The sequence below is a fragment of the Cydia fagiglandana genome, chromosome 9 (assembly GCF_963556715.1).
Source record: "Cydia fagiglandana chromosome 9, ilCydFagi1.1, whole genome shotgun sequence".
In the NCBI taxonomy this organism is placed as follows: Eukaryota; Metazoa; Arthropoda; class Insecta; order Lepidoptera; family Tortricidae; genus Cydia; species Cydia fagiglandana.
The window spans coordinates 20,352,127-20,374,597 of record NC_085940.1 but is presented as its reverse complement, the minus strand read 5'-3'; the positions used below and the strand labels follow the sequence as shown (position 1 = coordinate 20,374,597).

The 22,471-nt window shown below is 38.9% G+C and overlaps 1 protein-coding gene across 1 annotated transcript in view; it reads right to left on the bottom strand.

The window, feature by feature from the left end:
- Positions 1-22,471, bottom strand: part of LOC134667539 (protein winged eye) — a 154,766-nt gene that overhangs the window by 57,201 nt on the left and 75,094 nt on the right. Inside the window, exons 2-7 of the mRNA XM_063524962.1 lie at positions 15,222-15,304; positions 14,449-14,511; positions 10,767-10,872; positions 9,649-9,823; positions 9,066-9,255; positions 6,093-6,197 (exon numbers count right to left, since the gene is read on the bottom strand). Coding sequence (XP_063381032.1) covers positions 6,093-6,197; positions 9,066-9,255; positions 9,649-9,823; positions 10,767-10,872; positions 14,449-14,511; positions 15,222-15,279 — 697 coding nt within the window. The 5' untranslated portion in view covers positions 15,280-15,304. The remainder of the gene's footprint in view (positions 1-6,092; positions 6,198-9,065; positions 9,256-9,648; positions 9,824-10,766; positions 10,873-14,448; positions 14,512-15,221; positions 15,305-22,471) is intronic.

The following is a 22,471-nucleotide window of genomic DNA, read 5'->3' as shown; positions in this document are numbered from 1 at the left end:
ATTAAAAAAAAAAACTCAATTTTTCCAGTCGATTTCTCCTTAGTCATATCATGTAAAACCCGAATTTAAATTACATATTTGATCAAATAATTGATCAGACCATAGAGTTATAATTCTAGGTCCATGGATCTGACCAACTTAAATTTGCATGGCAATAATAAAGTGTAACAATACCATTCATTTTAATGTCTATGAAAATATGACGTTCAATGAGAACGTCATATTTCTCATCTCACTTTGTTCTGTACAGACGCCATCAGAAATATCGGAGCGACCAGTGCTCACAAATATCTGAACACGCTTCTAGAGTGCGTGTTCAGATATTTTTGAGCACCTCAATCGAACCTTTATATCTGATGGAGACTGTACAAGTCGTGCAAAATTAGCTTAGACAGACTCTATGTACAAAAATACGGAAATTATGCTAATTAGTGCATAAATTCCGTATTTTTGTAAAATAGTTCTCACTATGTAAAAGCGGGTAAAAAACGACATTATATTTCATCATCACATCACGCTAAATTCCGTGCCCAGACTTACAGTATTTTAGCCTATAAATATGAGGCGGAGCTATAAATAACTCGGTTTCACAAAAACTGTCCCCTGTCCTAAGCCTCGCGCGCATAAATTCACTGTAACATACAGGGTGATTTCACCCGACTGAACGATTTCATTACAGGTCCAAATATTTTTTTGCTCGTAGAAACAATAATTCTGTTTTTAATAAAATTACTTGAGACAGTTGAGACTCAAGAATAAAGAGAAAACATTTAAATTTCACAGTGCTCGATCAACTAAGCCTTTTTTGGGTGATTTAGCTAAAAAAAATCAACTGTCAATAAAAGGGCGAAAATGCCGCAAAGATTTTTGGTTTGTTACTGTTTTAGTATCGTTAAAGATACGGAACCATACGAAAAACGGCTGGATAATTAAATAACGTTGGCACTTTATAGTTCGTTTTTTTTAGCATTAGAAAGAACTTGCAAGAAGGTAAGCGATTTTGACAGGTCTTTTAATTGAAAAACGCTTTTTAAAAATCAAAAACTATTACTTATGAAAGCAGAAGAATATAAATGATCGTATTAGATTCATAATTGTTACATATTTGCCGTAACTTATTTTTAAAATGTGTTTTTCAATTAAAAGACACATCAAGATTGTTTACCTCATTTCTAATGCTAAAAAAAACGAACTATAGGTAAGTATAAGGTACAAAAAATGATTTGGTAAACAACAGGGAATCCCTTAGTAAAACGACGGCGTTCACAATATCTTATCTAAAGTGGCTGCCATTGCAATATAATCCTGCTTGAGATTATGGGTTGTACGAGTCCCACAATTGGTTACACATGTGTTGTGTATGTGGGTATTTTAGAATTCTTCGAGTCCTTGTCTTTTAGGCTCGACTCGGTTTTTATAAATTAGTGAATACGTAGAAGTCTTACATTTAGTTCAATGTTTGAGTTTAATAAATATATTTAATATACAATTAGTAATAGTATCGCTCGCAGACATATCTGCTTGATAACAAATTGGTTCAAAAGATTTGATTTCCTACTAAATGTAGTACAGGTATATGTGGCTTTCCATCTGAGAAGTGTCCTTATGCTTCATGTGCAATGGACGATTCTGTCAGAATTTCTGTTGGAATTTCACATGAAAAGTTCCTTATTGCACTTGCTAAAAAGCCACATATGTATGCATAGTTGAATATACAGCGGGTCCAATGGAAATTACCCGCATGTAGGAAAACCGCAAACCAAACCATGCCATCCGCATACATAGATATAAATGACTGTTTCATGGCTTTAGTTATATTTTAAACTTACCTATTCTGACGCTTCGCCAGCAATCAAACTTTAAAATTCTCAATTTGATATTTATTTGACATTACTCGCAGTGTATGAGAACCAATTCATATTACAAACATTATGATGATGATGAAAGAGTCACATGACTTTTCGTAGTATGTATTTGTCATGCCGGTATTTTTTTTACATTTTTTGTACGATTGTTATCTTGGCTAATCATTCGCAAACCATTGCCGTTCAAAAACGCACTACTCACTATCCTTACTGTAAGCGGCTGCGACATCTTACAGTCTAATTTACTCGTACCAATATTTCAGCATGAGACTAAGTGCTAGAACAACTAAAAATTTAAAGTTATTGTAGCAAAAATGCAATACTGGTCCAAGCACTAAGAGCGTAACCTAGATTTTAGTCTCGGAGCATGTCTGAATTAAAATTGTAATGTATTTACATCCACTTGCCTGCCCTTGGCTGTCGGCTGGCAACCAGCGCCCTTGATATAAACTAGAGGGAGATCTAATGTCTAATTTCGCGTTGAGCCTCCGGATTACCGCATCCAGCAGAGATAGGTACTAAACGACGCCAAATGAGGCATGGCATCTATTAGCAATTTTGATACATATGTAAATTTAATACTTTCTGAAATAAAACCTATATTTATTGCACATTTTACACATAATGTTAATCAAAGAAATTATCATTTGATAAATAGGTATTTATCTTTATCATTATCGCCGATAGCATACATTGGTTCTGATAATCAAAATGGGTTACGATCAAGATTAAACCTAGAATTTATAAAACAAAATTTCAATCTAATACCGTGTTCTTATAACTTAAATCATAAATGTTTCGTTTATAAATAAATCAATGTGCTACGCTTCCAAAAAATTTCTTTATACATTGACAGCTACTCCAAATAAAAATTAACTGTCATTCGACACGACGGGTAAAACATCGCTATAAACCGCGATTAATATGGAAAAATCGAACAGGAAACTAGAATCTCAGTAGGTATACGTATTGACTCAACGTTCATATTTCACGTCGCGTGACCGAGGCGATAACCACGATTTCGTTACGAACCCGCAATCAATTTAACATAAACACTACTGATTTACCATTTCGAAAGCCGATTTTCGTATAGAACACTCGATAAGTCAACATGTAAAATGATATTTAAATATGAAACGAAAAAAAGTGCTATTAAAATTTGGAACGATAAACAAATCATCCTGTATGTCCCAATTCATAAATTTTTGCCGTACCTTTTCAATATACTTTTTTTTCTATCAAGCGCATCGTAGTAAATACATAGTGGTACTAGGCTAGCAGAATCTATAGAGAGATATAGCATAACAGCGACACGAGTTTTGTGCGTGCTAGAATCATACCTACTTTATATGTGTACAGTATTATTATTTCCAACGCTTACAAAACACTTTTTAATCTAATACTTTCATCAACCATTATAAATCCTTTGACAATGACGTGTATTTTGTTATACATCTCCAGGTCAGGCAAGACTGGTTTTTACTAATATTAAGACTCGCCTTGTATGGTGAATGGAATACGTAGCCAGGTAGCGTATCAAACGTATCGAGCGACGCTAACGGAACAAAATATCAGTCAAGTACCAGGCTCACAGAACAGTGAAGGAGCTATGCGATCGTAGAATAACATAATATGTTAATGTGTTGTGTTAGGCAAAACATAAAAGCGTAATATCGTATGTTTCGGAAATATGGCAGCCATTTTCTAAACCACAGGACGAATGTCGAACGACGAAAGAAAATACCTACATATTACAATATTTACAATACAATATTGTATAAGTACATTTAGATTCCTTACACATAACATGTATGTAAGGTCTAACAATAAGTTGAGTTTTTAGGACGCTATTACTTTATCTTTTATTGTTATGGAAGTAAATTGTAAAAGTGTAGGAAGTTAAACGCGGAACAAAGATTAAAGGTTTAGAGCATTTATTAACTGGAAACGCCTTGGCTGTCATTTTCTGTACAAGTCTGCCGATTTCTGCGGAGGAGGGGCACGTCACGTCAAAAGTATACCTACAGTATTTGTACGTAACGTACAAATAGCCATGTCAGATGAACATCAGTCCATATAAAAGTTTGCACAATTGTCCGAGGTTTTCGACAGAGGGGTAAGGTCTTAAAGGCGACTCCGGTTATTAAATGCTCTAAGATTAAAGGTAATTAGGAATTTGACGCTATTACTTATTAATTTTAATAAAATTATTATTTAGAATTGATGACTTGATTCACGATTCTAGATTCCTAAATACGGTGGTCGACGCACGGCTCGGAAACCGTTCTTATTAGTCAAACCGGTTTCGTTCATTCGCCCGGGAACGAAAAGGATTTCGTTTCCGTTTGCGTTACCGGTTAAAGGACTGTTCTTTTGAGATAACGGTTTATGCCATATACGTTCTCATTTAGTTCTTGAGGAACGAAATTACCCGGTTAAATTGATAATATCGAAGCGAGATAGAACGAGTAAGTATTGCTATCTCTTTCACGTATGACAACGCGTTGTCTCCGAAAGCCAAGAGTAACCGGTATTATCGTTCCCTGCGAACCATAAAGTTCCGTTCCCTCTTCTTACCGGTTAGGAGAGAGAACGTAATTTGTTAGTTCGCGTTCCATCAATTAACCGGTTTTTTAATGAACGAAATAATATAACGGTTTTGGAACGATATTAACCTTCGAGCAACACGGAAGGGAGGCGGCATTCGCACTATTTCCCCTCTGCCGAGGTACAAGATTAGCGCGTCAATCTAATCTAGCGCGGGTAATAAAACTAGTTGCACTTGGATTTTTCACTAGACCGAGTCCAGACGCGCGCGTGAACACTGCTGCACAAAAATGCGTGTTTGCTCGGTTTTTTGTTATAAAAAGAGGTCGGGGACATCAAATTTATAAAAAGAAAGTGTTACATTTCACATGTAATATTTTTTTTACATATCATACGTTTAATTACATTTAAATACAATTATTATATTTTAGTCTCAAGTAATTGTTGGATTTATCGATTTTGCTCGCTCAGTACAAATTGCGGATCGGTCGAGCGACAAATCCGACTTCTCATCTCTCAGAATACAATGACATACTTCAACGAAAATGTGTTAGTGTGCGTGTTGTGACACTAGTCACTCGTCCGTACACAAAAAGAGATCGAGGTTTGCAAGATTTGTCTTTGACGTGTGTCATTTTCTATGTATTTGTGTCGTCATTACAGAGGGCCTACCGCGAACCACGTTCGACGTGTTGCCTCCCTGTCACACTTACGTATGAATTTACAAGTGCCATAGAGAGGCAACACGTCGAACGTGGTTCGCGGCAGGGCCCTTGATTGAATTTTGTATGTAAGTGTGTGAGAAGTGCGACTGTGTGCACCTTCCCCCCGCGAAAAATGGCAGAATGATTTGTACGGTGAGATATCGCTTGGGCCCCTCCCTTCCGACGTGTCGGAAGCCGGTGTTGCTCGAAGATATTAACAGATATTTCAATACCGGTTCCAAGCCCTGGGTCGACGATTCATTAGTAATTAGCGAAGATAATTTAGTCTCTTCTTCCTGGCGTTATCCCGGCATTTTTGCCACGGCTCATGGGAGCCTGGGGTCCGCTTGACAACTAATCCCAAGATTTGACGTAGGCACTAGTTTTTACGAAAGCGACTGCCATCTGACCTTCCAACCCAGAGGGGAAACTAGGTCTTATTGGGATTAGTCCGGTTTCCTCACGATGTTTTCCTTCACCGAAAAGCGACTGGCAAATATCCAATGATATTTCGTACATAAGTTCCGAAAAACTCATTGGTACGAGCCGGAGTTTGAACCCGCGACCTTCGGATTGAAAGTCGCACGCTCTTACCGCTAGGCCATCAGCGCTTGTAAATTTACTGTGACTACAAAATTTACTTTGACAATACTCCTCTATACTAAATTAGCGAAGATAATTTAGTATAGAGGAGTATTGTCAAAGTAAATATTGTAGTCACAGTAAATTTACTGCCATCTTTCGTCTAGATTCGACACAGGATTAACTTTTAGAACGCCATTTGACTTCGATCCTTGTTCTATCGCTGATGTGTTATTGTTAAATGTCAAAACGGTGTCGCCAATCCGAGCACAAGCCAACGCTATATTTTCGAGTTTCAAGCATAATTTTTTCTTGATTTTCGGTGGCACGTTTTTTTCATTACACTTTATTTATCATATGTATCTTTGGTAATTATAATTAGGTAGGTACTTACCGAGGTCGTGCAAGCGTTGCTGTGCGTCTTTTTGCGAAAGAGCTGCTAGGAGGCCCGCGTCGCCGACTCGCTGCCGCGCCACCGCGATGCCGACGGGAATCGAACCTGCACCAAAATTACGTAAAGATGTATTCGTGACAACAAAAGCTAGCTTTAAAAACCCTATAAAAACCAGCGCTGGTCTTCCGTTCCCAGGCAGAATACAAATTGGTGAGAATTACAAGTCAAGTGGTACGTCCAGCCTGGTAAGCGGCTATTGTTGCTTATGGACGCCTGTAACTATACGCCCTTCTTCAAAACAACTCCCATCCCAACCAGTTTTCCAAAAGAAACAGACTTACACACTCAAAGAAAGTGCGTAAAGGACGGTCGACATCAAAACTATGTTAACAATATTGCACCTTACGTCTTTGTGATACGGAGAAAACTGTTTACATATTTTTGATTGGACACATGCTTTGTTGAAGACACACATCGCCGTCTCGCATACTATCATTCTCTGTCTACCAGGAGATTAGAAACGTTTGGAGTTAAATTAGAATATTCTAAATTCTGAGACGCTTACATACCATCATTGACGGTTATCTATTTGTGAATCTTATTACGAGGTAATAAGGGCTATTAATGGTCAGATATATAATATGTTTGTTGTTGTTTGTATTGTTAGCCAAGTAAGGTTGCCTCCAGAATCTCGCGAACTAAATTGACAGGTCAATATGCACAAATGATACCACAGTTTGGCCAGTGCTGTTCATATCGATATTTTCAAAAAAGTTTGAATTAGAGAATATCGCGAGAATTCACCGCTAGCGGCGCTACTGTTGCGCGGTCAGTTAAAATGTATCTTTAAGTAATTTAAATTATTTTACAAATGTTAGGTACTTGGTATTTCGAAAATTGTGCAATTTTGCGGTGATAACATAGAAACAGTGATTTTGGCTCAAAATACGAATAAGGCCGACCCAGATGGGGAAATAAGATAAGATTTCTCGTTTATTTTGTGTGGTGTGGGCGTAAAAATTAAATCGTCTCGGTGATCCCTATTGCTTCGATTGTAAAGAAGACCAGTCCCTAAACTGGACATTCAAGTTGACAATAGGTCAGAATTTAAATACAGTTAGACCAAAAAAAAGTAATAGCCCACGCAGTGCAAGTATTATTTTAAACGTCAAAATTCTATGAAATTATGACGTATTAAATAACAGTTGCACTGCGTGGGTTATTAAAATCGCTGCAGACTTTTCTTGGTCTAACTTTAATTATCGATCAATCTCATGTACCGGTCTCATTGTATAAAATTAAATCACCAATTTTTTAGATTTATAGCGACAACCGCGAGCTCTTGATATAAACAACTGGCCCCCAAACCTGCATATTAAGAGCCGACAGGAGTGGTCATTTCTCCATAAAAACGTACTCGACTATTTCCTCCGTGGGTTTTGATGCTAGAGCAATTTGATTTTTCCAACACAGATTAATATTGTCAATATCTGTGTTGGACGGTTTTGCTTTTTTTGATATTCTTGTTTATTAAGGCGCTAGAGCTCTTCAAAAATGGCCATCAAAATGGCCTCATTGACTATGCCGCAATGAGAGGCGTAGTATTCAAAACTGATATCAATTAGCCAAAAAAAACAAAACAGTCCGGCACAGATAATTTCATAATCATTTAGATTTCCAAATTTGGTTACGATTGGTTAAGTGTTGGAGGAGAAAACAGTCGAGTACGAAACCTCGATTTTTGAGATTTTTACGCAGGATTTTTCACCTTGTCCTTATCGCACTAGTTTTAGGAGCCGCTTCCGTTAACGAGATGGGTATATTTACCTAAAATATTTAAAACTCCTGTTTCGTCTTAACATTGAAATTTGTCAGTTTCACATCCGCACCTCCTGATTTGATTGGTAACGTCACAATCTTACAATTGAATCAACCACTTTTCTCGTCACATTCATACAAATCGAAATCGTTTGTGACCCCTTTATAATTATCACATGGGTAGTATGTGCATCTTACTTATCGATATCATTTTATCGACATATACCCTGACTATTTTTTCTTTGCTATTCCTGGTATCATTTTATTTGTCAAACTCATGTCAATTTAGTTCGCGAGTTTCTGGAGGCAACTGTAGTAGTACTAGTAGTAGCGAGTATACTCGTAGTCAAATATATAGGAATAAAAATGTGTAGTTATGAAATGATGATTATTGATCAGTGATCACTTTATACTTTATATTTTATGTCAGTGATTTTCAACCTTTGGATCGTATCGCAACCCATTGGTCTCTACGGGGGTCGTGGGGTGAGAAGTTGAGAACCTTAGTAAAAAAGAAAAAACAATGTGTGGTTCTGAAGTTCACGTAATTGTTTATGTCAAGATTGTCAAGAATGAATACGAGACACGAGAAAATAATGAATTGGACTGGTAGGTCACAATCACAATAGATCAGGTATCATAGAATGTTGGCGTGTCCAGAGTTGCCAACTCGGATTTTGAAAAAATGCTAGACTAATATCTGGATTATGCCAAAATTATGCCAAAGTATTTTGAAATATGCTAAAAAAATGCTAAAATGTCACTTGAAAATAGACTTAAAATAATATGGTGTCTAAAAATATTCAGTATAAAACACCGTACGTACCCCAGCTAGGACTAAAATGCCAGCTTCTGTCCCTTCCCAGCAAAATAGCAAAACAGAGATTTGGCTAGTGCCTACAAGATCAGTAAAGGCCAGTCCAGATGGGACAATTTTCGCCCAACCTGATACAATTGTCTGATCAAATCTGCAAAACGGAACTTAGACTAAATTATGCTAAAAAATATGCCAGATGCTAATTTGAAAATTTTGGTGCCAAAGCGAGTGAAAATATGCCAGATCTGGCATCATTTATGCAAGGTTTGCAACACTGGGCGTGTCGCGAAATACGAAGGCTAATGAGCCAGACATTAAGAAGAGGATCTGAAACCTACCGTTATTAAGTGACGCGGGTATAGCCGGCTCCGGCTTGGTGCCAGGCGAGGCCTGCTCCAACTTGACAGCCACCAGTTCAGACAGCATGTGTTGGGGCTCGCGCTTCACTTGCACTTGCACGTTCTGCCCGGCCACGCCCAGCCAGGTGACGGGGTTGGTGCGGCTGCAGCCGCCGTCCGAGTGAACCATCTGTGGGGAACATGTGGAATTACGTTGAGGAATAAATGGCAATTTTCAAGGGAAAAATTAGGAGCATAATAGAACACTTTAAGCCAAATGAAGTTAGTTTGACTGTCGTGGGTCCTACGAAACCGAAGTTTGACAGCGATTCATGGTCTAATCATGATACCCCTTTCCCACTTATGGTACTATCCCACAGTACACATACATATTAGCCACAATGCTCCTTTCCTTCCTTTTGCAATCTAAAGGACCCAAGTCCAAGTAAGGGACTTGGACTTGGGTAAGGTTAGGTCCTTTAGATTGCTCCCGCAAGCGATATTGCTGTCTTATTCAATCGCATAGCTGCGTCCCTTCGTGTACTCGGCATATGGCTTTTTACTTGTATGTCCATTGACCTACCTTTTTTGGAGAATTAGTGAGGCACGTATTACAGGCCCGTTTCGCCTGCTCCGTCTTTATAGTCAAAGGCTGCATGACGTTCATTCCTTCTAGCAGCTGACGTTGATCACCAGGACAGCAAAGGTTGTCAGGAATACATTTCCCGAGCTTGCTGTCTTCCATTTTATTCGGATCCCTGAGGAGAAAAGTTAATTAGCATACTTAGTGGACCCTATTGTCTAAGTAATAAGAGTGACGGCTGGTAGTTAGGCCTCATTTTGATGATGCGAGAACTCGCATGCGAGTTTCATTACATTGCGGGTTTTGGTCGATCAGTTGAATTGGACGTAACCAACAGTCCGCAATGTAACTAAAATCACATGCGAGTACGCGCGCCGTCTAAATCAGCCCTTATAAAGTTGGTCATGCAGATCTTGTCAGTAGAAAAAGTCGTAATATCGTCTCATAGAAAACTAGAATTTCGCGCCTTTTTCTACTGACAAGATTTGCTTGACCATCTATAAGCGCGGATTATTTGGAAAGCGATCGGTATGAAAATAAAATTACTAACAATTTATATTTTTGGTGAAAAGTATGGTCCATACTGAAGTATGGACCATACTTTGTATGGTAGGGTATTTTTTATTTCGCGATTTTGAGGTTGCTCCATACTAAAAGTTGCTCAGTATAATCCGAAAACCTCCCTGGCAACAGGAATGCAGTTATTTTTTAGCCACCTCTATAATGGCTCCTCTACACGATGGACCAACGCCGACCATTCCAAGGGACGCATTTATGCGTTAGAGAGAGCAAGTGATATTGCTATCACATTCTACCGCATGGCAAGCCCCTTGAGTGGCCGGCGTTGGCCCATCGTGTAGAGGAGCCATAACACCGTACACCGTAAAGGTCAGTGTTTTTCAAACTGTGTGTGTCGCGGCGGCTAGCCATAAATAATAATAAAATCAGCTTCAAACAGTTAAAGGTAGAGAAAAATGTTATGCCAAGGGGGTCTCATCTCAGCATAGATAAGGTTGAAAACACTGGCTTAATACGTATGCCATTTGATGACTCGCTTAGTTGAAATTATCGTGTATCAAGCTATAGCCATAAAATGTAAACCCATTAAAACAACTTACTTGTCCAGCAATAACCTCGAGCTCAATTCCAGTAGGGGGGAATTTGGAGGGGGCGTGGGCACACCGAATGTAGACAGCGATGTCGAGAACAGACTCTCCGTGGTCACTGCAAACAAAGGATGGGGTTAAAAACTGGCAATGACTACATTTCTATACATATTTCGTCCATTCCGTTACTGTCAGTGAAAAGTTGAAAACTGGTAAAAAAAAAATGTGGAATGGATAAAATCATTGATAAATGAATGTATTTTTGAGTATAATACTCAAATAAAAAAGTGATAAATAAAACTAAACTAATTAGCGGCTCACATAATTCCTAATATCCCAAATTTTATTAATATATAGCTTATACATAGTTTTTAAGTAAAATGGCTGTAATATATGGACAGGCAGACGGCCATTTTTGCCATTTTAGCTGCAAAATAAATGTAAAGTTTTTACTACTACCACCCTTCCTATAATTATATTTTTCAACTGTGTTCACGCAAAATTCGCGACACCTACGTTCCAGTACTATCCGCGCTGTTTTTTTGCAGCGACCCCTCTTATAGTGACTTTGCGACCCCCAGGGGTCATATCATAAGCCACATGTTGACAAACACTGACTTAAATAAGAGTTCTAATATAAATTATTATGTATATCATAGTTTCTATTTAGATGAGAAATACTTCTTTAGAGGTACTATTTTATCCGAATTTAAACCCTATTTCAAGGAGCTCACAATTCCATTAAATTTTAAAACAAATAAGTAGTAACCGCCTAAAGTATGGAGTATAAAAGAATGGAGTACAGTACATTTACATTACTCTGCCTTCCATAGCCGAAAGTGGTCATTGGCACTGAGTTTGGACTTTCGATTGTCACTGGCACTGCTAGCCTCTCCGTGCTTATGGGGCCCTGGTACCTCTGATTGGGAAAGTATCGAAAAAAAGTTTGACTGCGTGACGTCACGCTGTGTTAATTTCGTTAAAATCTGAACTTTACTTGTAATAGTTTACAGTCCAATATTAAGAGTTTGAGTTAACATGGGTAATTGTGTAATATGACTAACATGGTCATGGTCAGTGCCTGGCCAAGACGACAATAGTTTGCAGAAAACGAATCGAAAGTTCGAATGCGCAAGAGTGATAATATCCATACTATTATTGATATCATATCACTCTTGCACATTCATTCATAGCGTTTCGTTGCTAGGCCCCCTGATCTTTTGGGAGTGTAGTTTCAATCAACACACGCTAATAAAATTGTCACAAGTCACAATTATTACAAGGATGGACAAAATTTAACAGCCACGGCATTTCCAAGAAACGTGTCAGACATAATCTGTTATAATATAACGCTTTAACTAGACTTATAATAGCTGTATAAGCTACAGCTATACAGCTGTGGTCTAAGAGCTCACCCCGGAAACAGGTACACAATTTATTTTAATTAGAAATCTTCATTTGGCAACCCTTTGCCTTTGCTGGCCTTGTCACTCATTTTACCCGATAGGAACGGATATGTGTAACTCGTAACTTTCGAGTCGAAAGGTTTCGGAAATTAGTAAAAACTATGTAATTCAGAAAAAATCGATTCATAGCGGTTCCCACAGAATAAACCAACTTAGATCTATATTAGATCTCATAATTCTTAGGGCTGCGAGAATTGCATATATTTTACGGACGTCCCGGAAATAGTTACAATCGCAATCAGATATATCGGAGGCATTGCTAATAGAGGCATTTTGAGAGCATCTTGGCCACTTCGATATATCTGATTTTGATGGCAACTTTACCCATCAAGGGTACTTTTTACCGGGGTGAGCTCCGGGTCTATATGTATATGGGCCCGATTCGGATTTTGAAATAGACATCTATTAGACATCTTTTAGACATCACCAAGATACGACAACGATATGTTTAAGATCTAACCTGTCAATTTTGACATTTGCGCGATTCTGGAGATACTCTTGAACGATTTCAATTTCCACAGGATATGACTTAGAGATCCAATTCACATCTAATAGATATCTTACTCTATCTAACGTAAAATTTGATATCTAAACTATAACGTATCTAGTAGAATGGATCTAGTACGTGTCGTCTCTTGTGAATATCTTGAAGTTCGAATACGGCAGTATGTCGCCGGCAGCGATACGCATCACGACTCACGCACGGGTGTCGGGATGATTCCTGTTATTTGCATTTGGACTGATTGGACTCTTTTTGTATTGTTTGGAAATTGCTTAACTTTGTCTATTGTTTCTCAGCGTGTAGCGAGCTAAATTATGCGGTAGTGACCCATCATTCTCATATAATTCTATCTCATACTACCGCTAGGTCCCTTGGAGTGGCCAGCGCTGGCCCATCGTGTAGAGGAGCCATAAAACATGCAATATAACACAAAAACACAAGTTTTAATGTTGTGTTTTTTTTTATTTCGATAAAACTTGGTGGACAGATAAAAGTCCCTATTTAATTTGCACAATAAATATAAGCGTAATTTCATGTCCTACAAAAAATCCTCTGAGTTACGAAATAATGGAGACATACATTCGAGATAAGTTCTGATTTCGTAGTTAGGTACTACATAATATTTCGCTCGGAATGAGGAACTCTTCAAACCAGCCAATTACTTATTTATCCAAATCAAACGATCACGTTTGTTTTCACATTACTAACGGCATTTCAACTAAATTATAATTGATCACTCCATTAAAACCAGACATTTCTTTTTAATTTTACTACAAATGTCAACTTTCATTCCCAAGCAACCCACCCTTTCATCGAAACAAAACATCCAATATACGCGCCACATGTGCGCACGAGTCGGTCCGAATGACACCTCATAATTACTCAGTAAACGGCAAAATCCTCGTTGAAAATTCGACCTTATTCTGTTATCTTAAGGTTGATAATGTGTCGTTTTATTTATATTTACGAGTACAACACGACCTAATCCCTCTTGTAATAGGGTTCGTAAGTCGGATAAGTCATTTTGGGTTCGGGTGTGAGATCCCCCAGGGTTCAACACAAATAGACGAGTCCCTAGATATGACGTCATTTAGAGATTTTGCCGTGGAAGCGTGGAACCGACAGACGCAGGGGGATAAACAATGTGTTTATGTTTGTCCATTGAAGAGTGCCTTTGGCTATCTTCCGAATGTTCCTATATATCATCAGATCAGCTCTATATTAGCATATTATTGATTGCATTGTCATTGGGTATACGGAAGTATGCCAAATTTTTGATCAATCAGACAACGGAAAGGGGTTCACATACATACTACATATATATGTATATGTATTATACAGTATTATGTATAACAAAGAATACATTACGCGGTGTAGCTAAAGAAAAGTGTGTAAAATATCGGAGGAATTGTTAAAAAAAACTAATTAGATTACTGATGCATGACTAGGGGTTGCACGACGGATCCGAAATGTATGGGAAGATCCGCGGATCCGGATCCAGATCCGGATAATTTCATACATTTCGGATCCGGATTGCAAACCCTATGCATGACCTTGATGTTTTAGATTAAGGACGACACACGCTAGACCCGGCCGCACCCGGGCCGAGGAGTCCGACATGTCATTTTCTATAGAAAACGAAGCGCCGGAAGCTCCTGCCCGGCCCCGGCCCGGTCTAGCGTGAGTCATCCTTTACCAAGTGCTGTAATATATGTAAATACAATACCTTTGTGCAGCGTGGGTCGGTTGCCCTGCGGAAACAGCGAGTACAGCGGAAACCGGGGTACACCTGGAAATAGACCTCCATTTTACTCTATACTCTACATTGTACCATAGCCCACACTGTTAACTGTCCATCGGTAGACCTTATTGCAAAAGGCATAAGATCCACCAATGGACAGTTAAGAGTGTTGTTGTTTGTACTAGCAACTATACAAAGAGAATCTGAGAGGTAACAGTCATGTGACTCATGTGCAGTAAGGGCCCCCCCACATCTGGCGTCTTTCGAGCGTCGGCGTCTACAATTCTATGGCCGACGTCGACGCAACGTCGACGCAACTGCGCAGCGACGTCATTTTCCATAGCGCTGGACCGACGCCGACAGACGCCGACGCTCGAAAGACGCAAGATGTGGGGGGGGGGGCTAAGAGAAACCGACTGATGTAGTGAACAATCTGTTGCCAACGTTATTTTTCGGAAAAGTTCGTATTTGTCATGCTACTTCAGTCTCCCTCAGAAGGTACTTTTTGTACTGAGATTGACTGAAATAGAATTAAACTTTACTGTAATCCTTAAAGGCTTGCTACACGGTCGCCGACAAGCCCCCAGACCGCGTGGCCTTGGCCGGTCCCGGACCGTGTAGACATTGTTACCAACAAAATTTGACCAAAACTGACCAAGGACAGACCAAGTTCAGACGGTTAGAACTTAGAAGGCTTGTCGGCGACCGTGTAGCAAGCCTTTTACAACTAGTGCATCATAATGTGTGTACATACATACCTGGCTGAAGGTCAGAGGGCGGGCGGGTGCGGGCGCCCCCCGCCGCCCCGCCCAGCATAGCTCCGAGCGATACACCTCACCACCTGTGGACAATAAAAATAAATGTTAAAATACAGTTGCATAATAGCATAAAACCATAACGCAACGGTCCGTAAGCTTTGGACCTAACATGTTAAGCTCTGTTTTCCTAGGATACCGATGCCGTCGTATAGCGGCCGTCTCCATACAAAAGAATACGGCTAAATAGTATTTACTCCATATATTTTATCCAAACACAACAAACAACAAACAAAGAGAGTGTATAAGGGAGAAGTGGAAGTTGGAGTTGGAAGGGGTAGACCTCGGCGGACTTTCTCTGATCAGATTGGGGAAATCCTGAAGCAAGGCTAGGTCAAGACAAGAGCACCCTAAACCGGCGAGCGTGTATGAGGAATGTTATGAAAGTGAAGGAAGCGAAAGAGGTATGTCAGGATCGTAGTAAGTGGAAATCCGTGGTCTCTGCCTACCCCTCCGGGAAATAGGCGTGATTGTATGTATGTATGTATATTTTATCTATATTTATGGATGGAGTTGTATTTTGTACGTAGACGGCCGCTATGTGACGGAATAGCGTTATTAGCAAAATAGTGCTTAAGTGCGCGGAATTAATTCCAGTGGTATAAATCAACATTACCAGGAGTCTAAGGGGGGTGAAAAGGGAATGAAAGAGACACCAGTGACCCATTAAATTTTCAACCTTTTTGATTGATTTCCGAATGTTGATTAAATTAATACCAGGGATTATGTTCCAATGTGAAACGAAATACAAATTGAAATTTCAACGAAACCGGAACATGATTTTTATTTTAAAACTGCGGTTTGAGTTATTTTGCGGAATTATATTTGTATACGTAACAAAGTACTTACATACATATTTCAATTTTCAATCATGTTCAATTCAAAATAATATATGTATTATTTCATCAGGATTTGAGCAAATATTGCCAAATATACTAATAAATGAACTAAAGTACCTACCTACCTATGCAATTTATTAGAACAATTGGTACAGTCGACGTCAAAAATATGTTTACACTTTTGCACCTTTCTCCTTTGTAATAAGGCAAAAAGTGTAAACATATCTTTGACGTCGCCGGTAAATCATATTAAAATGAGATTGAACGTTTTAACAACATCTACGACTTTAATGCGAGCGAAATAGTATAGACAATCTGATGAACATGAAAAATTCAATGATTCGATGATATTTGAAATATTCCATTTTACCAACAGCTTTTTAGTCTGATCAGATTCGCCCTGTGATCCGATTTACCTCGGTCTACCCTACAGAAACCTGCAATAGTTAATATAACACACAACGTTCCACGACTTCCGAGATGTGTTTTGTTGCATTTTCGTTCACGTAACTGTTACTGTTGCAATAACAAGCAGAGAGCAGGCGAACCAATATTGTGGTCACTATCGCCAGTAGTTACAGTGACATCGCCATCCCACTGCCACGATTATACCGGGTGTGGCCTGTAATATGAGCAAAAAATTAAACTGTAGGCTGTACTCCTCATACTGACCAACGTTTGTTCAGCGACTTTTAAAAATAAGTTGTGGTTTGATAGACTTTAAAGTTTATTCTAAGACGCAATGTATTGCGAATTTTGTTATGTTTAAGGCGTGACAAGCAACGTCAATCACAGTGATATGGCGTGGCGATGGCGTCCATTGAAGATAATATTTATTTTGTATGAAAAATAGGGAGTCTGAATACTTCATAATTTTTAATAGTTGTTGAACAAAAGTGTCGCCGTTTGAGGAGTACAATCTATGTTTTAATTATTTGCTCATGTTACAGGCCACACCCGGTATTAAGGCTTGGCCACACACAGAGCGCGACGCAGCGCCGCGTCCGCGCCGCGTGATGCCGACGCGAAGCCTGGTCAAACAGGGCGCGCGCCGATCGCGCCGGCCTCACGCTCTCAACACGCCCTCAAGGCGCGCGTGAACGCGGCGCGGCCGCGCGGGAACGCGGCGCACCGCTCGCTGCCTAACGTCCGATCCTACTGATGTGACCTTGCGCGACGCGGCGGGCCGCCGCGTTCGCTCGGCGCAGCGCTGCGCACGCGCCGCGCGGACGCAAGGGGCCGCGCGGCGCGGGGCGCGACAGAAGCGGGGCGTGATACCGGCGGGACGCAGTCTGTTTGACGTCGGTAACCTGTTAGCATGTGCCGCGGTCGCGCGGCGTGGACGCGGCGCGGACGCGGCGCTGCGTCGCGCTCTGTATGTGGCCAAGCCTTAAACTTGCCCGGAGGTCATTTTACATTGGTAAGTACTCAAAACTCAACATGTTTAGCAATCACAATACACAGTTCGGTGACTTGTCTGACTACCGACAGACGGGTATTGAGTAATCGAATGTTGGTCGATTTGAAAGTGAGAAGCGACGCGAGCTACCAGGATAGCAGATTTTGGAGGAGATATTCATAATTTGGTAGTTAGTGCGCGGTGACGTCATAGGTCAGTTACGCTACGCGACTCTTGGCATGAAGATACCTCATATACCCACGTATCTTTGAATCGATGTTGAAACTGTACTGTAAGCCTGCTGTATGTTTGCATATAGATATTGATTTAATTTTTAGGGTTCCGTAACCAAAGGGTAAAAACTGGACCCTATTACACTGAGAGAAAAATCATCACCAGGAATTAAAAAAACAGTTCTGTACTGGGGGAAAAAATGAAGTTTTAGTAATAATTATGGACGTCTCACTATTTCTGTAAAGTTTATTTATTTCTACAAACATCTCAGTAATCCCAAATATAATTTCAACAAACAGATAATAGAAATTGCAAGAACTAATAGAAATTGCAAAAGTCAATTTTTGTTCCTATTAGTTAACTCTCCTTGTCCCCGGATTAAGTTTATTTTTGTAATTCTAAGTGTGTTTTTGTTGTACTTTTCTCTCAGTGTACTAAGACTCCTGTCTGTCTGTCACCGTCACCAGCCTATCTCATGAACCATGATAGCTAGACAATTGAAATTTTCCCATATGATGTGTTTCTGTTGCCGCTATATCAACAAATACTAAAAAGTGCCGGAACCCTCGGTGGGCGAGTCCGACCCCGCACTTTTTCCGTTTTTTTTCTTTTGAGATACATTTTTAATGTAAGTAATTTAAATGACTTAAATTAGTAAATTTAAGTCGCCTGCGTTTCGGACTTAAAATTCTCATTATTTTAACTAAAGAGAATTAAATTTCAAGGTATTATAAATAATGGTGAATAAACTCAATGTAGGAACATGGTATGGTCTTGTTCTCCAATGATAACTTAAATTGTTTTAAATTAACATTTTGAAAAGCAGCGCCTAGAAAAGCCGCCTAGTCGTCCTTGGCTTCCTACATAAAGACGACAGAAAATAATTATGTTATCCTGGAAAAAAAAGGGTAACTAAGGATTAAGTTCATAGTTATATTAGTTATTAATATAAAAGCTTTTAGATTTAATTATTTTGACTGTTGCTATGGCTAATTGGCTATACGCACAGTTTGTAGTTCAGTATCAGATTGAAACTGACATCTATGCCCTTGACTGCACAATTTTATAGTAATTTATTTATTTATTCACCATTCATTTGCTGTCTGGAATCTTCGTCTTCCACCAATATATATTTAACCATCAAATGCACATAGATTATATGAAACTAAGTATCACAGTATATTAGGTTAATAGGTACCTACCTATAAAGACTATCAAAAAAACGGGTCATCAAGTTGAAATAGACTGCACGAGTCGTGTTAGCACTAAATTGGCTACCTCGTGTTTATACCTCCCTGGTACGTTAGGTCTAGGTTCTAGACTTCTAGACGCACTAGACTTGTGTCTGGCTGAGACGGGCTTGCAAGTTTCAAACCGGGTTTATGCTCGAAAGATATTTACTAACCTACAAATTATCGTTGAAGCTAAAACACCTTGTACGCATCTTGCACCAATCCCCTAACCCGGGGTTAACGGGTTAAACCGTTAACCCAGTTATGTGAATTGACAAACTTCAACTTCCATTAAAGGATTTAAATCTAAACTAAAAAAGTGGCTTCTTGAGAAGATGTTTTACGATTATAGTGAGTTTTTTGACATTCCACTAGTAAGATAACGAATACCTACAGGCGTGACATTTGTATATTACTATATAAGTAGACTACATTTCTCATTGTTAATAATAATTTAGACATCTATATTGCTAATTTTCGCCTATTCCACCTATCCCTACTTAACAATTAATTTTATTTATATAATTTGGATTGTGTTTACAGGTATATGCACATTAATATACTAGACAAATACTAGTACTTACTTATATGATAAAAAATGACATGTAACAATTGTTATCAATAAATTTTTCATTTCATTTCACACACATGAACACAATAATTTAAATTAAGTACATAGATACAATTTCTAAGTTATTTTGCTACTTTACTTCCGATGAATGAATGAACATCAATAGGTCTGTACAGAGAATGATCGCTGTATATTTATTTTAATGACAATTTTAAGTTCTTTAGTGTTTCTTACAAAACATTGTTCCCGAAGCACTTATGGGATTTTTTATTTATTGTAAAATACGAATAAAGGAAACATGTTTAAAGGAAACATAATATTTTATTAGTTATTACTTTTGAAAAATTTACCCCTTCATACAATTTTACAAGCCATAATGAGTTAATTTATGTTATATCCCCCGTTTAGAAATATGTGACTCAAAATGACAGATTAAGGGTCTCCCCTGATATATCGACGCGCATTCGGCAAAAGCCGATAGGCAGGCGCCGGCCGATGCGAGCCGAGCCGAACGACGACTTTTTCGCTCTTATTGCGTGGACATAAAGCTTTTTCCTATCGGCTTTTGCCGAATGCGCATCGATATATCAGGGGAGACCCTAAGACAACCGATTAAAAGCTAGCTTAGTACCATGTTTACGAATAACACCATTTGAAATTTCTGAAAAATAATTATAAACCACACACCAATTTTAATATTTTATGCCTAACATGTTTAGGCGCCATAAAGATTATCTATGTCATGTATAAAAAGCCGTGGGAGCGACCAGACCAGACACAATAAGTGACGTCACAAGACGGATGGTGCCTATTACAACTGCGCGACTAATTAATCGCAAGTGTATCTAGACGATTATTAATCGCATCGTGTTGAGAGAGTGGCAGCTTTGGGAATCGGGTAAACTTTTTTTGGGTTCCGAATCAAGGTACCCTTATAAGATCACCCGTGTGCCTTTCTGTCCGTCTGTCTCAGTAAATTTGCTCCGAACGCAGCACAGAGTCTGGCTAATGAAAGTTGTACCTGAAAAAAAAAAACCCGGCAAATTCAAAAAATCTGTAGCAGGCGTTTTGATTACAAGGATTGCATAATTTCTATACTTTCTATGATTTCTTGAATATGAAAATTCTAAATCTATCTATCTAGGTATATATTACACTCACAGAAAACCGCCTAGGGGTTGGTCTGTGATCTTACACTGTTACATTACATCAAAACCCAGGAACCCCAAGCGTTAAGTTGATCTTGCGAAAAAATAGGAAGGTATTGTATAAAATTGTGTTTTGTACGGAACCTTTGTATGGTCTCGATTCCGACTCGCTCTTGGCCAGTTTTTTACAATATGTTGATAAATGGATGCGTGATATCGTTGGATCTACTGAATTTCTGATGTCCGATGATTTATTGTAGACAGTCGTGAGTGATTTAGTTATTTCGCAATACATCAACCGATTGGAACAATGAATGATAAATTGATAACTAAAAGTGCATTGTGTTTTGTTTTTCATATGGTTACATAATACATACCTATCGTTGGTATTATGCGATAAGGTGCAGGGGGCCAAATGAAGGTATGTATTAAAACGATTTCCAGCTTGTTGGGAATTCATTTCTCAAAACGCTTTTTATGGATCTAATTGACCTATTAAATTATACGATACCTCAATCAAAATCTCGCATCACCAGAAACTGCACCAATCCCTTAGAGTCCTTAGACACTAAACCGCATTGTAATGTTAATCAACGTTTCGATGAAATACTGTAACGTAAATAAAATCCATGTCCCTTCCAATATAAACTTTATTAGCTTGAGTTAAAGTCTAAAATAGCCAGTATATTGACAGAAACACAGTATATAGAAGACAGTATATAGGTCTTATGTCTTTACAAATAAGGTTTACGAATAATTAACGTGGTGGGTGATGGTACTTACGTTCGAAGAGACTGTTCCATCCAATACTTATAACTTAGCAAACTTGAACCTTAATACATTGAGTTAAAGTCTATACTCACTATATGTAGTCAGATATTCTTAAGACTGCTCCTTGGCAGGTATGTAACTGACCTAACCTGAACCTTACCACGTTGGGACAAGGTCTGGAATAGTTATAAAGTTTTAGCCAGAATTCCAAGAAGGCCTAATCCGTACGTAAACGGTACAGCGGAGCGGGTTCGCCGTTTAGAACGTTGTTATTTATTTGGCATACCGAACACAAGGCTCGGCAAAACCAGTATACGTAGAAATATTTCCGTCAAAGGTTTTTGTAGAAAAACGCGTTCGGTAAATTGACAAATGAAAAATCGGGCAAACTTAATTCAAAGTTGCGATATGACTCTTCGGCACACAAATCCTGAGACAAATCTTGTAGCTACTGACAGTACACTGAGAGAAAAGTACAACAAAAACACACTTAGAATTACAAAAATAAACTTAATCCGGGGACAAGGAGAGTTAACTCATCATTCATCATTTCAGCCTATATACGTCCCACTACTGAGCACAGGCCTCCTCTCATGCGCGAGAGGGCTTGGGCTATAGTCCCCACGCTAGCCCAATGCGGATTGGGGACTTCACATACACCTTTGAATTTCTTCGCAGATGTATGCAGGTTTCCTCACGATGTTTTCCTTCACCGAAAAGCTAGTGGTAAATATCAAATGATATTTCGTACATAAGTTCCGAAAAACTCATTGGTACGAGCCAGGATTTGAACCCACGACCTTCGGATTGAAAGTCAGACGTCATATCCACTCGGCCACCACTGCTTCTCATATCCACTCGGCCACCACTGCTTCTGAGAGTTAACTAATAGGAACAAATTGACTTTTGCAATTTCTATTAGTTCTTGCAATTTCTATTACATATCTGTTTGTTGAAATTATATTTGGGATTACTGAGCTGTTTGTAGAAATAAATAAA